This window comes from Mugil cephalus, chromosome 15 (genome assembly GCF_022458985.1).
Source record: "Mugil cephalus isolate CIBA_MC_2020 chromosome 15, CIBA_Mcephalus_1.1, whole genome shotgun sequence".
NCBI lineage: Eukaryota > Metazoa > Chordata > Actinopteri > Mugiliformes > Mugilidae > Mugil > Mugil cephalus.
This window is the reverse complement of record NC_061784.1, coordinates 11,824,656-11,837,485: the sequence shown is the minus strand read 5'-3', so window position 1 is coordinate 11,837,485 and position 12,830 is coordinate 11,824,656. Positions and strand designations below refer to the sequence as shown.

At 44.1% G+C, this 12,830-nt stretch overlaps 1 protein-coding gene across 3 annotated transcripts in view; it reads right to left on the bottom strand.

Annotated features, from left to right (window-relative positions):
* cadm2a (cell adhesion molecule 2a) overlaps positions 1-12,830 on the bottom strand; it is a 200,991-nt gene that overhangs the window by 41,816 nt on the left and 146,345 nt on the right. For all 3 annotated transcript variants that reach the window (XM_047606344.1, XM_047606345.1, XM_047606346.1), the window contains one exon: positions 11,365-11,514. In XM_047606344.1, coding sequence (XP_047462300.1) covers positions 11,365-11,514 — 150 coding nt within the window. The remainder of the gene's footprint in view (positions 1-11,364; positions 11,515-12,830) is intronic.

The following is a 12,830-nucleotide window of genomic DNA, read 5'->3' as shown; positions in this document are numbered from 1 at the left end:
TCAGTCTCTCTCTCCTTCCTCCCACCCGCAGACCTCATTCTGTCGACTCAAGCGGCTCCACTAACCTGTGTGAGTGTGCGCAAGTTAAACAAGGTTTCATTTCGACTGTTGTCTTATTTGCTTTGGGCAAGGAAGTAAGAGCAGGCAAATGTCAGGAAAATACATTTACTGTTGCTGACTCACTGGCTGTCGCAGTGCAACGCTGCCTTCATCCTCTCCCTCTTCAACATCACATGCCGAGAAGCTGCTTGTGAGAGACCGGGGGGGCGTTGATAGATACTTATTTCAGGGTATATTAAAAAAAAAAAAAAAAAAAGTGATTTGTTGATCTGTTTAAGCAAAGAAAAGAGGAGAAGAACTCGACAGCGAGTTGCCTAGCTGTGATGGCGCTCGTTGACATTCATAATAAAAAGGGCCTAATTCTAAAGCGACTCTGCAGAAGCAACTTGATTGAATAAGGCCTGATATCGACACGTCCTGTCAGTTTTCACCTGCATGACGCGCCAATGGACACCAATAATTTAACACTCCAGTTTTACCAAAACCGAGGATTCTTATCATTCAGTTCCGAATCGGGATTTCAAAATCGAATCGTGCGTCTCTGCATTTTTTTTTCAGTAGTTACAGGCACAGATCAGGGGAGTTTTGATGCCAAAAAGAAGGATCATCCTGATCCCCCCGGAAGGGTGGATTCAGGCTGGGTTTAGACACATGAAAGGTGTTATATATAACCATGAAATCATAACATAACTGGTAAGCACACAACTAATGGAGAGAAATAAGTGAAATAAACACATTTTCAACTATCATTAAATACAATGTCCCCTTTTTACAGCCACAACAGTTGGTCAGTATGTCACTAATAATCCTCCTCCATTTGGATTCTTAATTCTTTGGACATATTTGTAGCAAAGGAAAATGATGTGGAAAGGAAATCACTGAGAGAATCAGTGCAGGCAAAGACGAGGCCTTGGAATCAAAAAAAGAAGCCGGCGGAGGGGACGAGACAGGAGGACAAAAGCAGTGAAACCTGGCGTCACCTAGAAACATGTGAACAGAACGATGGAAGCCGGATGCCTTTACGAAATTTATTTCCTAGTCCCACCAGTGCAAAAACCAGACACGCTGCCACCTCGAGCGAGCGAGAGGAGACCCTCTATACGATCCCCGCAGAAGCTCCTGGGACACCAGCACCATCTATCCGTCCATCCATCCGTGCACCCAGTTCATAAAGACGGGGGAAAGGCCTCTTCGCTCAAGACACATCAAGAGCAGCGCACTGAAGGGCTGACGTGAGCTGGATGCGACATCTGGAGCATGTTACAGTTACAGGTGAAAGAAACAAGTAAAAGTAGGCCGTAGCTTATTTTTTCAGCTTGATGAAACAATTTATTTAAATATGAAAAATATCAAACCTATAAGGTACAAACACTACACATAACTCACATTTTCTATCACACATAAAACAAAGTGCAGCCCACCACTGTTTTTTCTTCTCTGCAGAAGTGTAACCTCTCCTCCAATGTTCTGTGAAAGGTTGGATATCGACAGAGAGTGCACAGAAGAGGAATGCATCCTTTGCTATTTGTCTGTGAAGGCAGCTGCCATCCATTACAGACCATTAGTGCCAACAGTCCTGAATGCGTTCGTGGAGGATGGTGCCGTTGTCAACATCAGAGAGTGGCAGATTTATATGCCGCTATAACTACCCACTGAATGTAAGTACAGCCATATTTCTTGCTCATTGAGCTTTAGTCCTTCTTCAGACAGAAAGCAAAGCTGCACTTGTCAGCATCAAAGTTTCTGCGACAAGTGGTCAATAAACCCAGGTCCATCCTGCCCGTTGAGGACCCAGAGCTTACCATTTGCGTGCGAGAGAGAGGATTTTAAATATCGGATTGCCTCGATCTCGGCGGAACTAGCACCCTGCGACCTGAAGGTGGCAAGTTTGCCAAAGCAGATGCGGTTTTCTTTTCAGAAGCACGGCGGAGGCATGGAGATTATTCATCAAATTTCAAGTGCCGATGGCCGTGAGTTCAGAGGAGCCATCTGGGGACGAGGTTTCTCCCCTGAATGGCCGATGAGAAAACAAACAGAAAACAGCCATAACACCAGAATCGTGATGCTGTCTTCTCCGGGGCTGCGTTCAGAAAGGCACGGAGCATAGTGCGAACATGTCAGCCGTCTCTTCTTTGTGAGACATTCTGAAGCGGATGAAAAGAAAGGCACGAGTTTGAAAAGGAAAAACAGAGGCGGAGAGGAGCTGCACAGCGAGAAGGTCAAAGATGCCTTGTTTCTTTTAAAATATAAGTGATTTTTCATTGAAAGGGGAAGCGTTCAGTTGGCTCGTCAAAAAGCCTTAAAGAAGGTTAGAGTGATGAGACGTGTGTGATGATTTTACATAAATCTTTTCTGGGGAACATATTAGAAGGTAAGGTGTCACGTTAAGAGGTCAATCTGCATTATTCCACACGCACAATGGAGATAATGGAGCATGTTTGTGATGCTTGATTTGGGTGTGTAGCTAAATCATATTCTACATACAAAATGAATAAATACTTCCTTGTATTGGCTAAACTAACTGTTTTCCCAGGGACATGGGCAGTGACATCTCTCCATTTTGGAACCAGAGTCTGCGTAGTATGGTCCTCCACACTTCCACCAGACACACTTGCGGTTGGTATGGCAACTAGTAGTCGCCATTATGTTACATCCATCGCGTCAAATAACTAACTCAAAACATTGACAATTGAACATGTGTCACGTTATATTAACCACTTAAAATGACAGAAACCATCCTTGAAAACAATAAAAATCACTTCAGCTCTCAGGCCCAAATTCTAAAATTATTATTGTATTTTTCATCAACATACGTGTCACACAGTCAATGTTCTGTTTTCTTTTGTCTGGTACACAACAAGAACCGAAAGCCAATAGTGAATTACTTTCATATGCAAAACGAAACAGCGACTGTAGTGTCCAAACAGCCCAGTTGAGCGCAGACCTGGAGTCTACTATCACGCACAGCTGATGGTTTTTGATCCATCAGTATGTCAGCAAAGCTTCACTAAACTTGCAAAACAAAATCGCTGCGCAGATGGCCACACACTCTGTGTTTATATACACCGTACATACTTTGCGCGGGCATACAGCAGATATCCACGCATTCCAATTTGGCTGCATATCAAGCAGTTGAGATTTTCTTTCTCCCAGCTGCTCTCCTTTATCATTAAAAGCAGCAGGTAAGGGAACGTGACGGGTGGTAATTACATTAGGGGTGTTTTTATTGTATGGGCGCACAGAGTTCATTCACGGGCAAACAGTCACCAGTCTAAACTCAATCTTAGCCTACAGCGTATGCACATTTTAACTTCCTCCCTTTATTTTCCTCCTGCCCTTTTCCTCTTTGTCGTAGCGCCGGCCTCCCTTCCCTCCCCATCCCCTCATCTATCCAGGGACAGTATGTATTAGTACAGAACCTTGGCAGGTGTTTGCTCATTCAAGTGACACCGTTTTATAATGAGAAAAGTGCAAATTTCAGAATATACATTCAGCTGTATGTGGCTGTTCTCTTTTCCTTGTCAACAAGCCATCTGGGGACTTGAATTTGTCTGCGTGAAGGCGTGCGTGCGCGCGCGTGTGTGAGGGAGTGATAGGGTGCGAGAGAAGCAAACAGAATGCAATGCTTATTGAATAGCTTAATGTATATTCTGTATCTCGGCCGTTCCCTCAACCCCCATTACCTGTTATACCTTTCTGAGGCAAACGGGTCTTTTTAAAATGTAAAACGGGCCGCGCTCCGTACAGTAATTGGCTTGTGGAGATTTTTTCCTGTGACAGAAATGATTTTCTTTCATCAGTCTCTTGCCTGCCACGCCGAGTTCAGTGGGACACCTTCACCGGCCCTACTTCATTAAGTCCTTGTGAGAAGCGGGTCAGCGAGGAGACAGCTCTTGCCTATAAACTCCGTTGCGTTCTGCAGAGGAATACATTTTCTCCTGCGTCCTAAGAGTAGAAGAACCTCGGTGTAGCAGGAGGTGCATGTTTTTACCTGGGATACCCGCTGCAGCTACGCTCCAAAACGACTTCAGCGCGAAGCTTTAGCGTCAAAGCGGACAATATTTTCAGTCGCCCTCGTTTTTATAACGCTAACAGATCCTCACGAACAGCTCTTCCTCTCCGTTATAAAATCCTTGTTCTTATTTCAGACTGCGCACCGCAGACGTTTCTCCTAGACGGGAGAAAGAAAGAATCAGGCTGACACTAACTGTAGGCTAATTATTCCCATTGGCCTCAGGTATTTCTCTGTAAATGATAAATGGCTCTGCTAATGAAGACAGCAATAAGCCGGATCTGTTGCTTCATTTGACAATTCGGTCCCTTTCTCGCCCAACTTGCTCTGCAGCTGAACAAACACAGCTGACATTTGTCTGAAGCCATTTTTTTTTCTCTCTTTCTGATCCACGGGAAACACACAATGGCAGCTAAACAGATCTCTGCTTTTAATTATTATACTCATCCGCACCTCTAAGCAGATTGCTCACACAAGCAGGCGGAGCAAGCGTCTTATTATGGCTGAAACAAAAGCCGAATGTTCCGACTCGGGCGCGGAGAGAGGCGAGAAAGGAAGGAGACGCAGAACGCTCAAGGTCAAAGAAAAAGTTTCCCCGTGTCTTTCAGAGGTGATAACTGCATCTGAAAGCTCTCATAAAATGCCTCCTTAATTCCTCTCCTTTATCCCACCAAGGCCCACATTCCGTCTCCTTTTTCTTCTTTTTCTGCCTCTCATGTTTTATGGTCCTTGTCTTGGAGAGAAGGGACTTGTTAGGGATCTTTGGAGATTTACAGTCGGGTTTTTTTTTCTATCAGAGAGAACACCGCACCAATCTTGAGGCCGATATGAAAGGATGTTTCATAGAGGCACTCTTCCAGGAAAAAGAAAAAAAAAAAAAAAAAAAAAAAGGACAGCTGTCTCAAAAGTTTAACTTTCCTGCTCAGATTAAGTTTTTGAGAGTAAGTTCTGCTATCTGTTTAATAAAAAAGTCTGTCAGGCATTTCTTATTTTGTTATTTACTTTGGAAAACTTTTAAAAGCCTATCCCCTAAATTGCTCAGGCACAGATACTCTGAATGCATCAAAGCTTTCATGGTTGCGTACTGGGGAGGTGGAATACTTGATATTCCACATGCACACACACACACACACACACACAAATATAGTCACATATATATATGCACTTACAAGCACACACACACACACACACACACACACACGCACACACCCACGCTCACACAACCACAAACAGCCGGCAAATTGATTCAGACAGCTGAATATTTGACATCTGAGGACCTGAATAGTTTCATATTCAGCAGGCTGGCGGCCTAAAAAACGAGCAGTTGGCCCTTAGCTGTTCACCCATAACACTAATCTTAATGTTTAAACAGATTCAATCAATCCGCAGACGGCACAGGCTGACAGGTACAGTTTTCAAACAGCATGCACAACACGCATGTACCTTCGCTCGGATGCAAATCAAGAAGCCGCGGATTCCGTTAGCATATAGCTCCACGCATGAAGGTTTGGACACGTCTGCGCAAAACACATTTTTGGTTGTGTTTTCAAGTGGAAAGAAGTTAACACAAACCCCGCTCATCTAATACAGTGATCATTATTGAAAATGAGGCCTTTTGGTTCATATAGAGGTAGGACTGCAATGCTGCATCGACTGTGTAAATACGCTCATTTGCATGGATTATGCTGAAGGGTTGCTATGTTTATCCTCAATAACTGTGAGTTCGGCTGCCAAGCGTGCAGGAAATTACCCCGAAAAACTCCAACCCAATTGTCAGCGGCGCGGGAATTCTTTAAACAGAGGCCGAAACAAGATGCCAGCTTTGTACAAATGAAAGGGCCTAACACAAACTGGATGCGTGACCATCTCAGCAGAGTCGACCCGCCAGTTTTCTCCGCCTCGAAAACAACAGCACAGCAGTGCCGAGCGTTTAGGCTGCTCCTCCGGTTCCTGTCTGATTCTTGGTTGGTAGCCAGAGTGCCAGCAGTTGTTGTTTCCTTATCTGTTGTCTTTCTGACAAGAGCTCCACAAAGACTCTCTACAGCAGATTCTAATGGCTAGCATGATAACACTGCTCTCCCGTGCATTCGCGAGTTGTGAAGAGTTTGTTTATACACACACACAGACGTAGAAAACTGAAAGACATAGACTTCTAATAACGTTACGCTCCAAGTCAGAGAAGCAGCCCTTTGCAGATTAATAACACGGGTACAATAACACAAACTATAAACTAGTTACAAACACTGTTTGTGCAATTTCATAGCAGAATATAGTAAACAACACCTTTCCTAATTAGGCCTGTAGTGCGACAATCTTAATTTTTGTAACATTAGGTTAAAGTTTGCAATGGAATTTCCATTAGGAATTCATTTTTAAATGTTATTTTGGTATAATATTTGAATAAAAGTTGAAAGCTGGTTATTATTTAGCCATCAGTTTGATTGAATACTGCTTTTTTCAGCCCTCTCTATTGTTCCAATTGGCACTTTTCCATCTGCAGCATGTTAGTACATGCACGTTGTAATCTTAAACCGACTCAAGTTCAAACTCAGTTTTAAGTGTTGGAGAAAATGCGACCTTCTTCTGTCCAGTTTGTCCAGTTTGTTTTTTTTCAGCAGCCTGGTTCCAACTGGAGACCGCGAAAGAGGCCACGGAACTCACGGGAAGGCATCAATAAAGCATTCTTTCAGAATGATGTCAAATCTAAGGGTCAGCCGTCTTCGGAAAAGGATGATTGGATTACAGCAACAGAAAAATCAAAAACAAAGAAACCATCATTGGATGGAACATGCAGATCCGCGACCAGTCAAGAAATCAGTCGCAAAATGAAATGTACTTTTGCAGAAGGAGTACGCTGTCAGAGCAGTACAGTTTGTCACCGTTTTATCCTGCGGAGCGACCAGATTCTCTCAAGACAAGACGACCTGCGCCCAAATGTCACGCTGTCAATTACTAAGGCTCAACCTGAGAAATACTGACACCGTCTTTTGTTTCCACGTGGCCACCAAGGCGATCGCTTGCTTCATTAGCCACGCTGCGGACGAAGCTGCAACGCGCCAAGCTCAGCCGAATGTGGGTAAATACTTTATGATGTATGAGAAATATAAGCCACAATGCTGTCTGGCTCACGAAGAGATGGGCAGATTATTTAAAGATTACAGAAAAGGGATCAAGGGAGCACTACAGCAGGAAAATTAAAATATAGACGCGGGTGTTAAAAAAGAAATCATACGCAAAAGAAAAAGAGGGGGGGGGGGGGGGGGGGTTATCAAATTACAGCAAGCATGTTGAATAAGTAATTTAAATGTCACACCTTAGCCAATGCTCACACACGAGGCGTCCACTAAATAGGCCCACAGATTTAGCCTGGAAAGTAATTATACATAGGCCCTTTCTAGTATGGGAATAACGAATGAATTGTAATTACGCCTCATTGCAAAATTTCTCCATCCAGGAAATAAAGCTATTATCAAGTCTCAAATTACATGAAACCAAAAGAGTAATTTGTACAGAGATATTAGCCTCCTTTGAATCTTATAAAAGACAGAATCCCTCTTGCCCACCGCTCATCTCTCTCTCTTTCTCTCTCTCTCTCTGTGTCACAGCACAGCTTAAGTCCCTCAGTAGTAAGTGATGGAAAGGACAAAATTGGCTACTTTTGGGACAATGACTTATTTGAAATTCAAACAACTCTTCGCAGGCGGCACCTTTGAGAGGACGGGAGACAAGAGGAGTCTCTTTCATCCGACTAAAACGTCTTAGAGGTGAGTCTCATCCCTGACATTAAACAACAACAGCCGCGAAACCGGCACCACTCAAAGGGGCCGTAATGGAGTCAGTTGCCGCGTTTGTCTTGGGGAAGGAAAAAAAAAAAAAGGGCAATATGTTTATGCTAATGCTCCTCGGCCGCCACTTTAACAGAGGATGTAAGTGACACTCCTTTGTGATGTGACACATGCAGGCGCGCAGTCAACAATCTGCTGAATTAGACAACAAACATTGTAAGTGGACGGATGGACGGCCGCACACACACGCGGGGGGATTACGCCAAGGACGAGCGAACCTGTAACCTCCATCAAGGCATACTTAAAATAAATAAATATATTGATTTTTGTGTGTTGAAATAAGGAAAACCTGACATTTTTCTAACAGAGCAAGCAGTCGGTGTGTCGGGGTTGTATTTTTGAGCAACTGTGTTCTTGCCCTAATCCCCATCTTTGCCTTCCCAACAGGCAGCAAGGAAAATTAATCTGAAACCCACTGCGCTCAAAGGCGTTTGCAGCTGAGACATCTTTCCTTTCTCACACTGCCAGTGGCACTTTGGAAACACTCACCATCTCAGTGCTCCCATCAGCATGTGCATCTGAATTTGCTACGTTCAGCAAGACAACTCCCCAAAGCGCGCACACACACACACACACACACACACATGGCCGGGCACAAGACACCAATACAGTTCTGGGGACCCAGTAGTATCCCTTTGCTTTTCTGATAATAAGAGTCTTTGGCTGGTTTTTCATTTCCAATCTCAGAGCCCTGCACTGGAAATGCAATGAAATAGACCCCCAAGCCCGACCCCTGGTGTGATATGGAATAACCTGCAGAGAACATCAACTGTTGAATTTGATGTTCAATTCAGCTTTTTACTGCCGCTCTTTCCGAAAAAAGGGAGGTAAGTGAAAATGAAAATGGACGAAGATTGAAATGCTTTGCACTTGCATGCCTCCACTTGCTGTATGCAAAAATCCACACACAGACACGTGCGGTAAATGGATGCAAACACGCACAGAGGCGCGCGCACGCACGCACGCACACATGCGGCACGTTAACACACAAATGGACAAGGAAGCCCGGTGGGAAGCACGATAATGGAAGAAGACTGTGTAAATCCCATATGTGCTTAATCCAGACACTTACAAGAGAGTGTGATTCATTCTCTATTACACTCGACTAATACAGCTGAGAGACTCACTGGGCACAATCATTTCAGCAGGCATGAACCGGCGAAATAACGCCCATGAATCCTCTTTATGGGGACTTTGCTGAAGATGGTGTGAAAGGTCAGGAGTAAACCCTTTGTACTTATTAGCCATTAAAACATTGGTGGCGTCCTGCCGCGCCCACGGTTCGTTCACGTGCGCTTGTTAGGATGTTTGTGTGGGTGGGTGTGTGTGTGTGTGAGTGTGTGTGCATCACCGTGTCTGCGAGTGTGTACAGAGATAACACGGGCAGCATTCATTTAATGGAACGGATTTCTCCACGGGCCTACGCGCGTTTCTAGTATGTAAACGGTTTATTGTGCAGAGCTTGGAGTTTTTTTTTTTTTTTTCTGCTGATAACAATATTTTCAGGCTGCTTCTTCTTTCTGCTGTTTCAATGGAAGTGGTGGTGAGGCTTGTTACCTTATACACCACTTCCAGTGAAACAGCTTTATAACTAAAGCCTGATCAGTAACGGATCAACCGTTCTGGTGCTGCTTTAACTTTAAATGGATATAATGAGCAAACAAGACAAGCGGAGTGACACGACAGGTGTCAGGAGCTGTCATTGATTGATTATTACCTTTCTTTTTATCTAATTAATTCCAATCAAGCTGAAGATTGGTCAATTAAACTGCCCAAAGGATATCTTTAATGTAAAACATCTTTTATTCATAGAACCCAAAGGGCCCCCCCAACACCATTCTGGGTGGTCATAATGTTATGGCTGATTGGTGCATGTGCACCTCGGAACAATCAGTCCGAGTTTACCAGGCAGACTTTATTTTGACTTTCTTGCCACACAGCATCAAGCTGGAAAACCTCTGCTTTCAAGTGAAGTTCACATCGGTGCATTATTAAGGCAAATATGGTGCGCTCCCAAATTCTCTCGTAGCTGTGCTGAAAATGTTTCAGTGGGCTACAGTACATGTGGATTTTAATTGGCCGTACAACTGCAGTACCTTGGAAAACAAACAAAAATAATAAAAAAAAAACATAAAAATAAAAAACACACCACCAAATAACTAACAAGGCTGCCAGTGGCTGCACCAGCGTATGTGATCACTGGTCTTTGAATATCTGTAACCAATCTGATGCGCTCACACCATCAATTATACACAAGGCCATAATTCTGTGCCATTCAAGGCTCTGGTAATTGGGTTTGTTCTCTTAGCTGAAATTTAATTCATAATGTAGTGCACTGTATGTGCTAGAGGCAGTGTGAGCTAAGTAGCACAGATCTGCAGTGAAGGGCACTTGCACAGCGGGGTGAATAGCTGACTTTGTGAGCGCGTGGGCTGATATTCTAACTTGATCTGAACAACAGTTTTAAACTTCTGACTATGATCTTTTAAATTAGACAGAGATGAGAATGGACCACCTTGATCCACCACTGGCTTTTCATTACAAGTGGTAAAACCTGATTTCACTGATCACGCTCAGTGCCAAGAAATGAAAACCGTTAAAAGTAAACACTGAAGCGGCCACAGCTAACTCCCCAGCGATTCAAACGTAAATGCTGATTCTGTTGGCGAAGTAAAATGGACTGTGCACACGCACAACAAGCAAACAGGCATTAAAGCCCTCAAACTGTTTAAGGCAGGTTACACTCGCGGCTGGTTATCGTGTTCTCGGCGAAACAAGCCAGAAACAGAGCGGACCACAATGTATTCCCTCCACCGAGCGCTCCTTATCACTTAGCTTGTCTGTGAGTGTGGGTGTGTGGAAGGCTGAAGGATAAAGTAAAAGAATAATAATAGCCACTACTGGTGCGCTGCCAGAACTTTTTGGATGGAGCTCGCGCTGCAGAATTTTCGTTCCGGGAGAGCACAAACATATAGACATAAATAAACTTCTGACAGAAATAGTTTGGATCTTAGCGAGAACAGAACCGAGGGAATTTCATACCAAGCTGAGCGGTTCAGGACAAATGCATGTACCATTACGGGCCTCGCCACGTGCTGTCCATCCCCAGAGGATAAGACATGAAAAAACAGGCATGGGTGTATGTGTACAGTCTCTCTCTGTACTGTGAATGCACTTGCTATGAAAACAGGGCACCGACAGGAAACACAAACACATGAAATGTGGGACAGATGCCATGACACAACAAAGACAGTAGCTTATTCAAGTGACAAACACACAGGAAAAGGGAGGGCTTTTAGCTTGTTCTTCCTAACCTAGAAAAAAAAAACAAAAAAAAAACAAGTCTGGCTTTGTGCATTTCTCTAGCACCGCAAACCGAACACAGGGAATACTCTTAAAGGATGCAACTGTCACGAGGATGCTAGTGTCTGTCAATCTCCAGCTCACCTTTCTTGTCCCCAAAAAAGAGGGTCTGCTGTGCCGGGTTTGACCACTGGAGGGAGGTGTTGTCATTATACTCCACACGGCAGGTCAGGTTCGCCGTCCCTCCCTCTGTCACGGTCACATTCTGAACCAGAGGATACTGGCCGCTGACACCTGCGACATGACACAAAAGAGAGAGAGAAACACGTAAGAGGAGATGAAGACGCCTCAGGAGGGAGCGGGAGGAGGCCTCGCGGATAGACAGCAGAGTGAGACAGATGGCATATTTCTTGATTTGCAAGTTTGCTTTCGTAATTAAAGACGTGTGATAAAATCCAGTTTAAAAAAAGAATCCTATAAAATCAAATCTACAGCTACACTAAAAGGTCATTTGATTTGATTTTTTTCCCACTGGTTCGTAAAAATTCTCATAAAAAACTCCTTTCCTACTGTAGAAGTAAACCTCATTGTGCAGGACCAAGAGAGAAAGAGAGAGAGAGAGAGAGAGAGAGAGTCTGGTTTCTGTTTCAGGGGGAAAAAAAGCTTAACACCCTAATTACAAAGCAAATGTTCAGGAAGGCTGGCCAGTCACTACTGTGTGCTAAATTGGACCCTAACACTGAACACACAGGAGGCATTTAGCCTGCAGTACCAACCCTGAAACCTTTGCTACACAGGGAAGACCAATTAAAAACTGCTCTCCATGGACTGGCGCGCATGTGTGGATGTTGATGCGTGTAATGGCTGCATGCCGTGAGAGAAACAGACAGATGAAGTGAGTAATAGTATATAATCCTGTGCGAGCTCTAAAGCGAGCGGAGCTAGGTTTCAGCACCGCGGACAGCTCACTTTTCGCGACTGCTTCTTCCAACAGCTGCCTGGCGATTTTCAGAACTCTGGACAGCTCACACTGTTGCATGGGCGCGCGTGTGTGGTTCATTTGTGTGTGTGGAGGGCGGCAAGTAAGCAAGTAAATAATAATAACCGTAAATCTATCCCTGTCCCCGTCCCCTGAGGATAGCTTTTTAAAGACAGTTTGAATGGTAAGGCAGATTATTCATCCCCAGTTCTCATGTCTTAAACCGGCATACCTCCCCCCGGGAAAGGATCATGGGAAAAAATACCAAAGCAAAGGAAAACATATATAAAGAAAGATTAAAAAAAACTGTTTTAAATACCACTATGACCACTTCTCCCCCCGCTAATGGATTTTCCCCATTTTATTCAATGATTTCATCTGCAATTTAGTATTTCTCTGGTGGCAGTTAATTATTGCACAGGTAAGATAAACATACCCTCAGATAGTGTTTGTCTACTGGGTTAGCAGGTGAGGCAAACCCCATTACAGGAGAAACCTGCGGAGAAGGACACGTCGAGAGGAGAGAAGATGAGGTGAAGGAGGGGTGGAGAGGTAGAGAGAGGTAAGTCAAGGAGCACGGGTCATTTCCAGTGTTGATTAAGGCCTCCCGAGGTTAATCATGCGTGTGAGA